The sequence below is a fragment of the Ranitomeya variabilis genome, chromosome 6 (assembly GCF_051348905.1).
Source record: "Ranitomeya variabilis isolate aRanVar5 chromosome 6, aRanVar5.hap1, whole genome shotgun sequence".
Taxonomy (NCBI): domain Eukaryota; kingdom Metazoa; phylum Chordata; class Amphibia; order Anura; family Dendrobatidae; genus Ranitomeya; species Ranitomeya variabilis.
The window spans coordinates 99,100,109-99,118,126 of record NC_135237.1 but is presented as its reverse complement, the minus strand read 5'-3'; the positions used below and the strand labels follow the sequence as shown (position 1 = coordinate 99,118,126).

At 44.9% G+C, this 18,018-nt stretch overlaps 1 protein-coding gene across 4 annotated transcripts in view; it reads right to left on the bottom strand.

Moving 5' to 3' along the window:
- WIPF3 (WAS/WASL interacting protein family member 3) overlaps positions 1–18,018 on the bottom strand; it is a 56,225-nt gene that overhangs the window by 26,199 nt on the left and 12,008 nt on the right. For 3 of the 4 annotated variants that reach the window (XM_077268838.1, XM_077268841.1, XM_077268837.1), the window contains one exon: positions 11,282–11,374. In XM_077268838.1, the coding sequence (XP_077124953.1) occupies positions 11,282–11,350 (69 nt within the window). In that variant the 5' untranslated portion in view covers positions 11,351–11,374. Of the gene's footprint in view, positions 1–11,281; positions 11,375–15,831; positions 15,913–18,018 lie in introns of all 4 variants that reach the window. The other variant, XM_077268839.1, reaches the window with a different exon arrangement.

Genomic DNA, 18,018 nt, shown 5'->3' with positions numbered 1-18,018 from the left:
GCGGACCAATCACAGCAAGCCGTGACGTAATTTCGTCACGGCTTGCTGTGATTGGTCCGCGTCCCGGCAACGTGGCCGACCTGACCAATCACAAGCCGGGAATTCACGTAACCAAGTAATAGCGCGAATTTTAAACAAACAACGCTGCCGGTTCCCTCGCTGAAGTCCCGGCTGCGTCGGAGAGGTGAGTATAGCGATATTTATTTTAATTCTCTCTTTTACACATTTTAACATTAATGTTGTTGCGATACCCGATACCCGATACCACAAGAGTATCGGAATCCCGGTATCGGAATTCCGATACAGCAAGTATCGGCCGATACCCGATACTTGCAGCATCGGAATGCTCAACACTAATCAGGACATAATTAAAGAAATCTTAAAATTAGGTGAATGCAACCTTTGATGAACAACAAGATAAATTACACTGCGTCATTATTTATTTAACAAAAACTAGACAAAAAGGAGATTTTTGTGTACTCACCTTAAAATCTTTTTCTCCGAGCCAATGATCTGTACCTTTTTTGAGTTTTTTGCACTCTGGGGTGAATTTGCTGGGAAGTCCACAGCTGAGAAAATGATCAAATGTCTTTTAAAGGGGTTGTTCATTAATAGGACAACTTCTTCTTAAACTAAATGTTTGGCCCCGATAAAATAATAGTCTATACTCAACTCCCGTGTCGGCGCCGTTCCCACGGTGTCGTCACACGCTCTCCCCGGGGCTGTGACACGCGCTGGCATCACTGTCTCCACCTTCGGACAAACTGAACATGAAGTGGAAGCCAGGAATCCGCTAGTGTTGGCACAGTTGGAATGGAGCTGGCATTGGAGGTGAGTATAGGCTTTATTATGTTATCGGGGCAGAACATGTAGTTTAACAATGAGTTGTCCTAATAGTGGACAACCCGTTTAAATGTTTTCCACTTTCTCACTGTAGAATGATAGACTCCAAATAGTTTGGAAATGGCTTTATTAGCCTTGTCAGAGTGATGTCCAGAAATGATAGCTTCTCTAAGATCATTGCTTGTGATTTTCTTCCTTGGCAGTGTGGTAGCGCATATCTATTGGCCCCAGACCAGCATTCTGCATTTTCTCCTACGCCTCATTAGGGGACACAGGACCATGGGTGTTATGCTGCTTGCCACTAGGAGGACACTAAGTAAACACATAAAAAATTAACTCCTCCTCTGCAGTATACACCTCTCTGGCCAGTAATGACCCAATTCGGTAGCAAAGCAGTAGGAGTTTGAAAAACCAAGACAAATAAACTATGTCAAAACTTAAAGAACAAGCAACAAGCCAATAGGCTAACAGGGTGGGGTGCTGTGTCCCCCAATGATTGGCTCGGAGAAAAAGATTTTACGGTGAGTAAACAAAAATCTCCTTTTCTCCTACGCCTCATTGGGGGACACAGGACCATGGGACGTCCTAAAGCAGTCCCTTGGTGGGGAGCAATTGAACTGCTAAAACCCCAAGTACCACTGGCTTACTGAGATACCGCCAGCTGCAAGAATGCGCCTGCCAACGGCGGCGTCTGCCAAAGATTGGGTATGAATGTGATAGTGCTTCGTAAAAGTATGCAGACTGGACAAAGTCGCAGCTTTGCAAAGCTGTTGTGCTGACGCCTGGTGTCAAATGGCCCAAGAATGGCCCAAGAGATGCCCACTGACCGAGTCGAATGCGCCTTAATCCCCGCTGGGACAGGAGTGTTCCTGTCGCAGTGGGATTCCTGGATAGCTGAGCGAATCCACTTGGCTAGAGTGGCCTTGGAGGCAGCTAGACCTTTCCTATGTCCCTCCGGAGCACGAAGAGGACGTCCGACTTACGGAAGGGAGCTGTCCGAGATATGTACCGCCGAAGAGCCCTAACTGCATCAAGAGTATGGAGAGCTTTCTCGATACGATGGGTTGGTGCCGGGCAGAATGAAGGCAAGACAATGTCCTCATTTAGGTGAAAAGAGGAAACAACTTTAGGCAGGAAAGAGGGGGAAGTCCTCAAAACTGTCTTGTCTGGGTGAAAAATCAGAAAAGGGGGTCGGCAGGAGAGTGCCGCAAACTCCGACACTCGCCTAATTGACGTAATCGCCACTAGAAAGACCACTTTCCATGAAAGAAGGGTCAGCGAGATTTCCTGCAATGGTTTGAAAGGGGCCTCTTGAAGAACTCCGAGAACTAAGTTCAGATCCCATGAAGCCAATGGCATTCTGTAGGGAGGAGCCACCCGGGAGACTCCTTGAATGAACGTCTTAACCTGCAGTCTGGAAGCGATTTTTTGCTGGAATAGAACCTAGCACTAATCATGGTAGAAGACACCCCTGGAGAGAATCCGGCTTGGGCTAAAATCCAGGATTCAATGGCCACGCCGTCAAAGACAGGGCCCCGGAGTTCTGGTGGTAAATCGGGCCCTGTGAGAGAAGATCCATGCGATCTGTAAGCCGCCGGGGGGTGTCGGCGACCATTTGGATGAGTTCTGCGTACCATGCTCGGCGCGGCCAGTCCGGCGCAACAAGGATCACCGGTAACCCCATTTGCCCTGATCTTCTTGATGACCCTCGGGAGCAGGGGAAGAGGAGGAAAGATGTACGGCATCTGGAACCGATGCCATGACAGAACCAAAGCATCTGCTCCGATGGTGCGTGGATCGCGGGATCGAGCAATGAACTGGGGAACCTGGTTGTTAAGCCTTGAGGCCATGAGATCCACATCCGGAGTCCCCCATCGAAGGCAAATTTGCTGGAAGACTTCAGGATGGAGGGACCACTCGCCCGCGGCGAGACCTTGGCAACTGAGGAAGTCCGCCACCCAATTCTCCACACCTGGTATGTGGATCGTCGAGAAGAGCGAATGGTTGGTCTCAGCCCAATGTAGGATGTGACAGACTTCGCGCCTGGCCGCCCTGCTGCGGGTTCCCCCATGCCGGTTGATGTACGCCACCGATGTGGCGTGGTCGGATTGGATCCTAATGGGATAGCCTGCGAGAAGGTGGTGAAAATTGCGTAAGGCAAATCGGATCGCTCGAATTTCCAAGACATTGATTGGGAGACGCGACTCTCGTGTGGACCAACGACCCTGTGCCGTGTGGTGGTTGAAAACTGCGCCCCAGCCCAAAAGGCTGGCATCGGTGGTCACCACTAACTAGCGCACCGGGAGGAAGGATTTCCCATGGTTCAGAGAAGCTTTCAGCGTCCACCACCTGAGGGTCTGCCTGAATTGTGAGAACGGGCTCCTGTCCCAGGCCAACAGCAGGGCCTGTTGCAAGGGACGGAGATGGAACTGCGTAAATGGAAAGGCTTCCATCGCTGCAACCATTTTCCTGAGGATGCGCATAGTGAAACGAATGGAGTGAGGGACTGGGCAGGAGAGCCTGCGCGCTCCCTGTTGTAAGGACAAGATCTTCTCTGGAGGGAGAACGACTAACCGCGGGAAGAGTCCAGGATCATGCCCAGGAAGGAAATTTGCTGAGTCGGCACTGGAGATGATTTCTCGAAGTTGATTTTCTAGCCCAGGCGAGAAAGAGAATCCACGGTGATACTTACAGACTCCTCGTAGGCAGAATGGGACGGACCTTTGATTAATAGGTCGTCCAGATACGGAATAACTACCACTCCCCGAGCGTGAAGAATGGCCATGACAGCTGCCATGACCTTGGTGAAAACTCTGGGGGCGGTGGCGAGGCCGAAGGGCAAGGCCACAAACTGCAAGTGTTCATCCCGGAATGCGAAGCGCAGGAACTACTGATGAGAGGGAAAAATCGGGATGTGGAGATAAGCATCCTTGATGTCTATGGATGCTATGAACTCTCCTTTTTCCAGGAACGCGACAAGGGAACAGAGCGAGTCCATCCTGAAGTGTCGAACCCGTACGAACTTGTTTAACAGCTTGAGGTCTAGTATGGGCCGTAGAGTCACTTCCTTCTTTGGAACCACGAATAGGTTCGAGTAAACCCCCTGAACCTTTGGTCTTGAGGGACCGGAATAATAACACCGTCCCTTCGAAGCGCCTGTATGGCCTGAAGAAAACCTGATGCCCTTGATTTGGGGGGAGAGGACTGGAAGAAATGTGTGGGGGGAAGGGAAGAAAACTCGATCTTGTATCCGGAGGACACGAGCTCTCTGACCCACTCGTCGTGAACGACCGAGAGCCAAGCTTGACGGAACGAAAAAAGACGTCCACCTACTGTGTCAGTGTCCGCCGGACACATCGATGAGTCACTGCGTAGAAAGTTTAAGGGATCTGGGTCCCTTAGGGACAGAAGGCCTCGGTCTGGGTTTCCAGGAACGGTTAGGTCTGTATGACACCTGGGAGATTCTGTCTCCCCGCTGTCCCGAACCGGAAGCAAAGGAAGTGGAGGACCAACTAGAGTTGTTACGAAAGGGCCGGAATCGAGACTGTTGTTGATTCCGAAAAGGCCAGGTAGGTCTTTGCTGGGGAAGAAATTTACTCTTCCCTCCGGTAGCGTCAGAAATGATTTGGTCTAGTTTCTCTTCAAATAAACGACCAGCTTGGTAAGGTAAAGAAGTCAGCGACTTCTTAGAAGCAGAATCTGCTCGCCAATCCCGGAGCCACAGGGCGCTCCTGATGGAGACTGCGTTTGCGGCCACTTGCGTTGCGCAATTAGCCGCATCTACGGAAGCGTTAACTACAAAGTCCCCGGCCTGAGCTATCTGGTTAGCGAATCTGGCTGCTTCCGGGGGAAGATTACTGTCATGGACGGTAGAGGTTAACACCTCTGCCCAGGCAACCATTGACTTAGCCACCCAGGTAGCGGCGAAACATGGAAGGAGTGCTGCTCCTGAGGCCTCAAAGAGTGAGCGAGCCAGGTAGTCAATTTGACGGTCAGTAGGGTTTTTGGCTGATGAACCGTCGGACAAAGACAGGATTGTTTTGGATGCGAGTCGCGATACGGCAGGATCCACAGAAGGAGAGTGCAGCAACTCCTTCATTAGGTCCATGGCGAAAGGATATTTGGCTTCCGTAGTTTTTGAGCCGTAAATCGCTTATCTGGGTGTTCCCTGTGTTTTTGGACAATGTCCTTAAACTCAGGGTGATTGGCAAATATCTTTTGGATGCGTTTAGTCTTCTTAAAAGACACGACGTGTTCCTGAGTGGATACGGATTCCTCGTCCACCATCAGCGTCTTGTTGACTGCCTCAATAAGGGAGTCAAGCATCTCCTGACCGATCGAGGAGGCTTGGGTTAAGGATTCCTCCGACTCGTATTCCGAGTCATGTGCGCTGCGACCCTCAGGGGAAGAGGAGTGAGAGGTTGAGCTCGCAGATGCCAAAGCTCGAGCGTGTACGGGGGCGAGGCATGGGTTCTTTTCCTGGAACCCCGAGCCTCCCGTGATGTAGTACGCCTCCTGTGGTTGGACGGCTCCGTATCGGCGCCAGATTCCGCCGCGGTCGACGGGGGGGGATCTTACTTAGGGAGGATCCCCAGAGAGAGTCAAATGCCTCAGCCAAGGAATCCATAGATCGTGACAAGGAAGCGGCCCACTCCGGAGGGATAGGCTTGGCGGGGTCGGGGGGGACATTGGAGGTGGTGGCGGAAGGTGGCTGCGCTCAGGCCGGGTCACAGTTCGTGCACAAAGGAGTATTGTGGGCACGTGGCAAAGTAGAATTGCAAGTGGCACATGAAGTAAAAAACACAGTGTGTTTTTTGTTGCTCCTTTTTGCCTCCTTAGATTGAGACATAGTGTATGTCTATTCTCTCCAATAAACTGCGATAGCCGGGCTATGAGTGCAGAGAAGCGGTTAAGCTTTTTACTAGCGGTGAAGCAGCTTACCCACGGTTTTGTGCCTGTGTCCCAAGGGAAGAAAAAGGCTAGGCTTGGCACTTCTGTAATAGATGAGGGGCTGCAGAAGGAAGACCACTAGGAGAGGCTTTTTTAGCTGTGAGTCCACTGCAGATGCTGGCAGGCAATATGTCCCCCGAGATTACCAGTGGCGCCTCTCGTTCAGGCCGAGAAGCGCCAGGAGCGTGGGCGGATCTCTGGCGGTGCCAAGGAAATAGGGCCTAGTCCGGCAGAAAGCCGGGGGCTAAATTTCCTGGACCCTGCCGGCGATGGGCGCCGGCTGAAAGTGAGTAACGAGCGGCGCCTCCCGTGCAGCGGACATGCGCCGGCCAACCGCCGCTGGTAACAAGCCAGCGGCTACTTCTCCCCAGGGACCAGGACCCGCACCTCCATAGCACGGGGACACGAACGGCAGGAGCGCATGGCTTCATACTCACGGACGCTGCCGCTGCTGTGCGCTCTGGATCCTGAGGGTAAATGCCCAATCCATCGTCCCTAAGCGGAAGATGGAGAGTACCCTCTGCAATAGTGGGGCTATTGACACCATTGGTGGGCCTGCGCTGCTGTGCGTCCTGCGTCCAAGACTGTAACACCATAAGCAGTCCATCCTCAGCTGTCGTGGCCCCGGAGATGAACATGAAGTTGGGCCAACATGTGTTCGCCGTGATACAGGAATGGGGAGCGTGCCCCGTGCGTCGCAGGAGAGGATACGGGGAGGTATACTCCACGATCTCGCCTGTTGATGTTTCGGGGGAGAGCGGACCCTAAAAGGAATCCGTCGCCCCCTTCACTCCGTTAAAGAAAAATAAGAATAAAAAATGGGGAAAAAAAGCGTTGGGGTCTGAAAACAGACCCAAGTGCCTCCTACAGACACTAAGCAAGAACTGGGTCATTACTGGCCAGAGAGGAAGTGTATACTGCAGAGGAGGAGTTAATTTTTTATGTGTTTACTTAGTGTCCTCCTAGTGGCAAGCAGCATAACACCCATGATCCTGTGTCCCCCAATGAAGCATAGGAGAAAATGCAGAATGCTGGTCTGGGGCCAATAGATATGCGCTACCACACTGCCAAGGATGAAAATCACAAACAATGATCTTAGAGAAGCTATCATTGCTGGACATCACTCTGACAAGGCTAAAAGCCATTTCCAAACTATTTTGAGTCTATCATTCTACAGTGAGAAAGTGGAAAACATTTAAACGGGTTGTCCACTACTAGGACAACTCATTGTTAAACTACATGTTCTGCCCCGATAACATAATAAAGCCTATACTCGCCTCCAATGCCAGCTCCATTCCAACGGTGCCGGCACTAGCGGATTCCTGGCTTCCACTTCATGTTCAGTTTGTCTGAAGGTGGAGACAGTGATGCCAGCGCGTATCACAGCCCCGGGGAGAGCGAGTGACGACACCGTGGGAACGGCGCCGACACGGGAGTTGAGTATAGACTATTATTTTATCGAGGCCGAACATTTAGTTTAAGAAGAAGTTGTCCTATTAATGAACAACCCCTTTAAAAGACATTTGATCATTTTCTCAGCTGTGGACTTCCCAGCAAATTCACCCCAGAGTGCAAAAAACTCAAAAAAGGTACAGATCAGACTCAAAAGGCTTCAGTTACCAAGGCAGTATAATTAGAAAAACTCTTGACAGGTATGGCTTGTTTGGACGAGTTGTTAGTATAAAACCTCTTGTTTAAAATAAAAATGGCAGCAGGGTTAAAGCTTGCAAAATTTTATCTAAACAAACCACAAAACTTGTGGTACAATGTCCTGTGGACACATGAGGTCAAAGTGGAGATGTTTGGCCACAAGGATCTGCACCACATTTGGATGAAAACTAAATACAGAATATCGGCACAAACACCTCATACCAACTGCTTTGCGTGGTGGTTGAGGGGAGATGATTTGAGCTTGTTTTAAAGCCACGGGACCTGAGCACCTTGTAGTTATAGAATCGGCAATTACCTCCTCTGTATACCAAAGCATTCCAGATGCAAAAGTAAGGCCATCTATCCAAAATCTAAAGCTTGTTTGAAAATGGGTAATGCAACTGGATGCAACTGCAAGCAAACAGCAAATCAGTATCAGAATGACTAAAAAAGAACAGAATCAAGGTGTTGCAATGGTCCAGTCCAGACCTCAGCCCAATTAAAATGGTGTGGCAGGGGAAGCTGTGCATACTGTAGACCAAAGCCCACAATCCTCTGTAAACTCAAGCAACATTCTAAAGAAGAGTGGGAAAAGCATCCCCTAGAATGACCGAGAAGTCCCCAGAGACTGATAAAATCACAAAGAAAATTATTACTTCAACTTATTGCTGCTAATGGTGGTTCTACAGACTATTGATTCATGGGGTGCACTTAATTTTTCCCCCACTGTTTCTCTATTTTGTCCTACTTTTTGATAAATAAATGACAGTGAAATTTCTATTGTGTTGTTCATCTGAGATTGTTTTAAGTTTGTTCTTATTTGTAGACCTTATAAGGACCAGATGTCTTTTATTACATCCTGATACACAAAACAATAGAATTCAAAGATGGTGTACTTCATTTTTCTCATGACTAGTCAATCTAAAACAAAAAGCAGTAGTGAATAAAAGTCTATAAATGTGCTCAATTAAAAGCCAAGCTCCTCTAAAATGAAATTGAGCAGCTGTCCATTCTGACAAATAACCAATGATATCCAGATGCCATAACAAGACATCCAGATAACGGCTGCCATAATGAGACAATGCTACGGGTCTTAGATGGGCTGCTTATGTTTAGGCCAAATTGGCGATGACGCGGAGAAAGACACCACAAAACTCAGGGTCAGGGATTGGCTGCAGCGGTCACGTGCTTTATACGGGAAGTCACTGCTGCAGGCCTGCCAATAAGGAACTCCAAGGGAGCAGTTAGGAGGCGGCACAGACTTCCACAATTGTAGCCTGAAGATGGACACCCAACCTGCTTTTCTTCTATCTGACCACTGAAACCAATCACTAGCTGCAGTGGTGAAGTCAGGATGTAGGTCATGTAATTGCTGACATTACTGCAGTAATGCACAGATATAGGCAGAGGACCACATGATGGACTGCACTGGAGTATCTGCCAATTTTAAAAATAAATATTAGTAATTTTATGCCATAAGTGTAAGGAAAGATAAATTCTACATTTCAGTTTGGATCTTTTTGTCTGGAGTGTAACGTAAAATCCTAACAATAATCATATCAAACTAAAACACATGATGCTACAGATTGACACTGACCCACACTAGATTGGCATTGCGCTGAAGGGAACATTAACAAGACTTTACAATGAAGGATTTTACACTACATTTTATCAACTAAAAAGGAACTTTTTATTGGTCCAGTTTTCAACATGAAAGCTACAGTTTTCTTCTTTTCTTGTACATTTTCTAACATGGACCCAAGTAGAAATGGTACTATTATTAGTGAAAGAGCCACCAGATGACACGCTCCTTTACAATCCATTAGATCTAAATGCCATAACGAGACTTATGGTCTAAATTAGTCTTCCATATGGTCTTGTGGACAGCTGTGCATTGTATGCACCAATAATACAGCAAGAAGTAGTAAATCTGCTCTCAGGCCATCACAGCAGAAGACAACTGGAGCAGGAACAAACCCAGCTGTCACATTCCTCTGTTACACAAGACGCCCTGTGCTAAAGTCATTGTTTTTACTAACTGCAGCAACTGCCTCTGATGGAAAAGTAATTTCCAAGATCATGAAAGGTCATATGTTATTTTTCAGTGTTATTTCAAGAAGTTGTTCCGTTTCAAGAGGACTTTCCACTAAATTTTCCACGTTGAACTGGACACAGGATGTAATAGTGGCTGTACAGTGGAATAAAATGGTTATTTTTTGGGCGGAGGTTTTTTCGCCTGCTGCATGGTTATTAGCAATCAAAGTATTTGGCACCCAATGAGATAACTTTTTTTAAAGTCCGAGTTGGTGTTATACGACAGATTTCATTGGGGGTGTGTACTTCTTCTTATATGAGCTTACCTATGAAAAGCAGGCAGCAAGGCACAGCAGAAAAAGAGCATGCTCCCACAATAGGTTAGAGCAGGTTTCTCAGTGTGAGGTGTAATCACACTTATATCGGTTGTGCTCACGCATCTTGTAGAGATTGGAGCTGTCATTATATCACATAGGAACAGTCTGTCTGTTGTGGGATACTTCTGCTCTGAACTCACTGCAGAACGATTACAAATTGCCCTGAGCACAATAGGCATAATTGTGGTGACTGGGGGGAGAAAGGATCAGTCAGCTGAACTTTCGATTCCGATCTTTTATTGTTTTCAGGGTAAGATAAGCTCTGTCAGCTGCTCTTTCCTCCCTCCCCACTGAAAACACATGAACACTTAAGCACTTATGTGTATGGAGGAGTAGGGAAGGATAGTGTCATGGCCCAGTTTGGGGATCTGATCCCGTTGCCTGTTGCTGCTTGGTCGGTTCCTCTATCTGCTGAGCTTCTGCCCTTTCTTCCCTATCCAAATGCTGATGGTTTCCATTGTCGTTGTTTTCCTTTCTTGGTTTGATCCTCTCCTATTGTTCCTCATTTTCCCGTTTTTAGTTTGCCTTATCACATTCTGTGTGGGATTTTATATGTTCACACTCACTGCACTTCCTTGCTGGCTATACCTCTTGGTGGATTTGTGTTCAAGAGTTCCAGCTCTTCAGCTAAAGGGTTTACCTTGCTTCGTAAACTCCAGCTGTATTCCTGCAGACTGTTTGCGTTTCTGGGAGGTTATACTTGTTCCTTTTATTTTTGGTATAATGCAGCCCCACTCCACACACAGTATAGTGCATCTCCCCAAACACACAGTATAGTGCACCTCCCAACACACAGTATAGTGCACCTCCCAACACACAGTATAGTGCAGCTCCCCCAACCCACAGTATAGTGCAGCTCCCCCCAACACATAGTATAGTGCAGTCACACACACAACAATGCATACACACACACTTGCACAATACTCACCCCTCCTCCTTGCTCCCCGCACTGCTCCAGGCTCTTCTGCTTCGGTCTCATCGGCTCCACTGCTGGCACAGCAGCGTTGAATCCGCAGTGTGGTGGGGGGGCAGTGCCAGGCCCTTCAGCGGACGAGTGGTGTGCCACTATTAGTATTATTATTATAGTAGTATATATTATAGTATATATATAATAGTACTATTATTATTGTCCACTGGCTCAGCTGGGGGCCCCTGGAGGAACAGAGGCTCTACACAGCTGCCTGGACTGCCTGCCCCTAACACCGGCCCTGTATCCACATAAGAGTGGTGTCCTGCAGAAACACTAGAGCCTGTGGATATCATAGAAAGGGTTATCCCTCCATTAGACATTATAACAAACTTCTCTCATGTTGGAGGACCAGCCACAAATATATAATACTATGTTATTGCAGGATCAATTACAGAAAACCCCTCTAATGATAACACAGGAATGTGAATATAGTCTACATTTGATGGAAAAGCAATACCTGGGAGGAAGCAAGTGGCGGAGGGGGTGCAGGTGGCGGCGGTGCTGGAGGTGGAGGAGGGACTGGCATGGTTCACGATACTTCTTGTCACTCCTAGAAGATAACATAAGAGCATTTATTATTACAAAGTGTAATGTCAGAATATCGTGTACATCTTCTATGGGGCAATGACAGAGGAAACTGTGTATGTGATATACTATGGGATTAATGGCGATTCCCATAAAGTTAGTCACCTGATCGTGGCACCAATCACAAGCTACAGTGGTCAGGTGACCAATGAATGGATCGTCATCACTCCATGTCTCTGAGATCCCTAGAACGGCCTGCACTGCAGCGATGGGGGTGAGGGTTGGGGTGTATACCTTGCTTTAAACAAAAAAATGTTTGTGTAATATGTACAAGCATATAAGAGGAGTTTGTCAGCACAAAATGACTGTTCAAACCAAGCACAGGCACTCGGTGTATCCTTGGTGTGGCCAAGCAGTTTAGTGCACCATACCCTACTTGTTATGCATCTATTTCTTCCTTGACTGAAAGGTCTGACTTTACAGGAGATCGTGCGGGATCAAGGTAGATAGAAAACAAGTAGGTGGGATGTTGTATTGAACTGTTTAGCCAAGGGTACACTGAGCGCCTGTGCTTGTTTTGAACATTCGTTTTGTGCTGGCAGACTCTCTATAATGCCAGAAACAAACATTGGTGCTACCCCAGGCAATCAGTAACAGGCTTGTATTTTTTGAAGTCCATTCTTATTGCCCCTATTATACACAGGGCTCCTGTGTCACTGCTGATGCCTAATGCAATGTTCAGTCTTCCCAGATGTTGCAGTACATCATCTCTACGTTATTAGTGTTACCTTCCGCCTGATGTGCTGTGCGCACCCATCTGTCACATGAACTGTTACTTCCCGCTGCCAATATTCTGTGAAATGTATGCATTAGTTAAGTCTGCTTTGAAGCACGACTGTTGTTTCAAAGGCCAAGTAACACCGTAAAGTATACACAATACGTGATGGAGACATTAGAGAGCATTTACCATGGTGCCACTGTCTGGGGAAAGGAACTTAAAACAATGTACAAACCATAAAAATGTCACCAAGGGAATTTCAAGGTCATGCCATTTGCAGGAACAATCTGTCCAATAGTCCATGTGGTGTAACAAATGAAGCAGTCTAAGGCCCCTTTCACACATCAGTTTTTTGCCGTCAGTCACAATCTGTTGGCTCGACGGATCCATCGCAGATTGTGAAAAACTGATGCAACGGATTCGTTTTTTCGACGGATCCAACTAGCGGATCTGGCTAATTGGATCCTAAATAAATCGGAGCATGCTCAGTTTAAAAAAAACGGAATCCGTCGCTGGATTCCGTCATTTGATGGATCCGGCGCCCATAGGCTTCCATTCGAGCAAATGACGGACGGCAATGGATTTGTCGCTGTCCGATTTTTCAACGTACACAAAAAACTGTACTTTGTCCATTGTCTCCGGCCGCCGGACAAACAATTTTCGACGGATCCGGCGAACGACGGATTAAACGTGAGGCCATTCGACAAAATCCGTCGCTAGTACAAGTCTATGAGAAAAAAATGGATCCGGCAGCATCAGTCGCCGGATCCGTTTTTTTTTTCAAAATTCGACTGTAGGCAAAAAACTGGTGTGTGAAAGGGGCCTAACAGTAGCAGACGTTTTAACGGTCTCATTAGTTACCAGTTATAGGAGTCAATGACTATATCAACAGCTATATGATAAGCTGCTCCTACAGAACAAACATTACTTACTTCCCTTCACCAGGGGCAAAAATTGTGTTTCCTATCACAGCATTGTATGTAAATAACCTCACTAACGTTTATTCTAAAATATATTTATCTTAAGCATTTACTTTTTTAGTGAAAATCTCTACGTCGTTGCCCAGCATAAAAGCATTGTCCTACAATTGGCACAAAAATATGCCAATATGACACTTTGGCATGTGTCACCCATAGAGCACAGCAGCATGCTCTACATTAGGAAGCCTTTGCAGGTGTTTTTTACTAATTATTCTAATTTACTGAGACAAGGGCTTTTGGGTTTTCATTGGCTGTAAGACATAATCATCAACATTAACAGAAATAACCACTTGAAATAGATCACTCTGTTTGTAATGACTCTATATAATATATGAGTTTCACTTTTTGTATTGAAGGACTGAAGTAAATTAACTTTCTGATGATATTTTAATTTTGTGAGAAGCACTTGTACATGGATGTATTAGCTCTGATAGTCTCTTGATTCATGTTGCCTGTGTTTCCCTTTAATGAGTACTCACAATCTGCAACATACTCCATCAGTTATGAATATTACTGCAGATTACCTACAAGTCCACAGCAAAATCTGCAACTCCAGGGAAAAAAAACGCCACAAAGTTTAAAATTAAAAATAAAATAAAAACCTATATGCTCATCTCACCTGGCGTTCCCGTGGCTCCTTTGCCTGGATGTCTCACCTCAGTTACATACTGCCATGGCCACATGGGACAAGTCGTCATCATGGGAGGCCAGTATAAGAGGTGAGTTTGGTGTTTTACCGTCATTTTACCACGAACAAAGCAGCAAAAGCACAGTCAAATCTTCTCCAAAATCTGCACAATTTGTTATAAATTTGCTAAGGTATTATCTGGCGGAATTCCTGCTAAAATTTTACACCATATTTCCAATTTCCAACAAATATGTGTACTCTCGATGTATATCTTGCACTATGTGCATATTTCAGAGAAAGTAAATATATCACCTATAAATGAGCTCTTTATACAAATCATTGTCATAACTTTTCATTCTACTAAACATAGGTTTCGCTAATTATTCCTCGTTATTAATTACATATTGAAAAGTATGAACCTACATGTGAGCGGCCGGCAATGTCAGGGCATGATTAGCAGAAATTACTGTGCTGTTTGCAGTAATTAAGATAAATTATATGTTTGCCTATAATTGCTGTCATTTGCACATTGTGAAAAACATTTTTATGTTGTTCATTCAAGGCTAAATGATTTACGGTATGTATATGCAGGGTTCATATTATAGATATCAGTGCAGTAGGACACAAACTACCGTACATAAGATTTGATTCCAATAGCCATTTACCATGATTGCACAGCCTGGTTGGTCAGGGGGCAATGTCATCAGCTCATTGCTTTAGGCCTCACATACAAACCTGTAGTGGGCTCTGTTTTATATCGGGGGGTAAATATCCACAGGTTATACACTGAATCAAGCTTACCTGGGAAAATGAACTAGATACTAAGTAATCACTAGGCCAGGCGTTCCTTTGTCTGTGAAGTGTCCTGAGCTATCGGCACAAACCTACCAACCCCATTTGCCCCACGATTCTTCCTGCATTATCTGATGTCCTTTCCAGGAGACACCAATTAATTAACAACTGCTGTGATTTGTACAATCATGTGAAGGGGTCGATACTTAGGAACAATGCAGGATATTCATACTGAGTATTATGATCGCTTCTGTCGAAAGCTGGACAGACACTGAAGTCACATTTGCCCAATCACATCAAGTACATGGCTGTTTAAAGGGCTTGTTCCATTTTGGCATGTTATCTATAGGATTGTGACGACCCTGGAGTTCCAACTCCTGGGACCCCCACTAATCTCAGGAACATGCCACTGAAATGCCTCTTAAAATGGAGTAGTGTCTGCCCATTCATTACACTGCTCCATGCACTGTGTAAACAACTGTTGGAGATACAACACCAAAGAGAAAATGGAGTAAGCCATGAACCACCAGAAAATGCTATATATATAAAGATACATTTTATTGGAACTTTACATTAAAAATATACTGAATACAAAATAAATGAGAAAAATCAGAAACTGTGGAGGAGACAAGTAGGCAAGGAGAGGATAGTGGTCCTATAGGACAATGGAAACCAAAATCAGGAGAGTCACCAGGACATATGAGGGCAGCACCTAAATAGCGACGAGTGAGTTTCCCCAGAACATTACTAGGTCTCAGCTACTAGTTATAGAGTGCACCATATCACCAAATGCATGAGCTGCCATAAAATCACATCTGCTTTCCCATAATAAGTCTGGACCACTGTAGCCCTCCTTGCGGTGGGTCATGGCTTACTCCATTTTCCCTTTGGTGTTGAACGTTTTGAGGTACTCCACTACTATGATTTTACCCTCTTGCGTGTGGTGAGAGCAGTACTTTAACATGCTCTCAGCCCTATTACATAAACTGTGCTATTTGATTATCGTTTTAAACTGTTGGAGATAAACAGTCTATTACAAAATACATAATGGACACCCACGCAGCGATTATTCTTGAGCAGCATAAAAAATATGTCGGTGTAGAAAACATGACTTATATGAAAAGGGTGATTGGTGGTCACCAAGGGGTTAAACTTGTTAGGGCTTTTTTTTTAGAATCTACTGGCCAATATGCAAATGTTTGCAGTTGCTACAGAGTTACATTTACATCTGTAAATTTACATCTGTTGTTTATGTGTCCTGTCATATGGAGCAGCTGAATATACAGAAAAGCAGCATAACGCACCTGTCATTGGCAGACGTAGAGACACAAGGGTGAAAACCAAATCACTGCACCCATGTCAATCGAATCACTGCACCCATGTCACTGGAATTTGTACATAAATTAGTTTTAGTGCAGATATTTAGGTAGATTCCAAACGCAATATATATTCCTAGCATCAAACAATCAGACTGTATCTATATATATATTTGTGTGAAAAAGTGTTTGCCCCTTCCTCATTTTCTATTCTTTTGCATGTTTGTCACTAAAATGTTTCAGATCACCCAACAAATGTAAATATTAGACAGAGATAACATAAGTAAACACAAAATACAGTTTTTAAATGAAGGTCTTTATTAAGGGAAAAATAAATCCAAACTTACAGGGTCCTGTGGGAAATAGTGATTTACACCTAAACCTAAAAACTAGATGGACCACCCTTAGCAGCAACAACAGCACTCAAGCATTTGTGATAACTGGCAATGAGTCTTTTACAACGCTCTGGAGGAATTTTGGTCCACTCATCTTTGCAGAATTGTTGTAATTCAGCCACACTGGAAGGTTTCCAAGCATGAACCGCCTTCTTAAGGTCATGCCCCAGCAAATCAATTGGATTACGATCAAGACATTGACTAGGCCACTCCAAAGTCTTAATTTTGTTTTTCTTAAGCCATTCAGAGGTGGACTTGCAGGCGTGTTTTGGATCCTTGTCCTGCCGCATAACCCAAGTGCGCTTCATCTTGAGGTCACGAATAGATGGCTGACTATTCTCCTTTACGATTCAGCAGAATTCATGATTCCATTTACCACAGCAAGCTTTCCAGCTCCTGAAGCAGCAAAACAGCCCCAGACCATCACACTACCATCATATTTTACTGTTGGTATGATGTTCCTTTTCTAAAATAATGTGCTACTTTTAAGCCAGGTGTAATGGCAGTAACACAGAGTATTCTCCCAAAAGTCTTGGGTATCATCTAGATGCTTCCTGGCAAAATTGCTCAGTGGTTTTCGTATTGCAACTCTGCCGAGGGGTCTTTGGTGGCCTCTGGGATAAGTCATCGCTGCACTCTTGGGGTTATTTTGGTCGGCCAGCCACTCCTGGGAAGGATCACCACTGTTTCATGTTTTCGCCATTTGTGGATAATAGCTCTCACTTTGGTTCGCTGGAGTCCTAAAGCTTTAGAAATGGCTTTATAAAAGTTTTCAGCCTAATCACTTACTTTGTTTTTCATTTCTTCCAGAATTTTTTGAGATCTTGGCATGATGTCTAGCTTTTGAGTACCTTTTGGTCTACTTCACTTTGTCAGGCAGGTCCTACGGTATTTAAGTCATTTCTTGATTGAGAACAGGTGTGGCAGTAATCAGGCCTGGGTGTGGGTAGGGAATTTGAACTCAGCTTCCCAAAGATGTGATAAACCACAGTTAATTTATGTTTTAAGATTGGGAGAAATCACTTTTTCACACAGGGCCCGGTGTGGATTTGGATTTTTTTCCCTTAATAATAAAGACCTTCATTTAAAAACTGCATTTTGTGTTTACTTGTGGTATGTGTAATATTTAAATTTGTTTGGTAATATCAAACATTTAAGTGTGACAAACATGCAAAACAATATGAAATCAGGAAGGCAGGGGGCAAACACTTTTTCACACAACTATGTGTGTAAACACAAAAATGTTTTACAGTTGGAGCCCCAGAATTGTAATATCCCATCATTCTGCTATTTGCAGTGATAATGAACATGGTTACTCTATTCAATAATTGACACTCATTACTTATTAAGCTTCTAGAATTATGTCTTTATATATCTTAAATATTAATATGTACGGTATATACAGGTCCTTCTCAAAAAATTAGCATATAGTGTTAAATTTCATTATTTACCATAATGTAATGATTACAATTAAACTTTCATATACTATAGATTCATTATCCACCAACTGAAATTTGTCAGGTCTTTTATTGTTTTAATACTGATGATTTTGGCATACAACTCCTGATAACCCAAAAAACCTGTCTCAATAAATTAGCATATCAAGAAAAGGTTCTCTAAATGACCTATTACCCTAATCTTCTGAATCAACTAATTAACTCTAAACACATGCAAAAGATACCTGAGGCTTTTAAAAACTCCCTGCCTGGTTCATTACTCAAAACCCCCATCATGGGTAAGACTAGCGACCTGACAGATGTCAAGAAGGCCATCATTGACA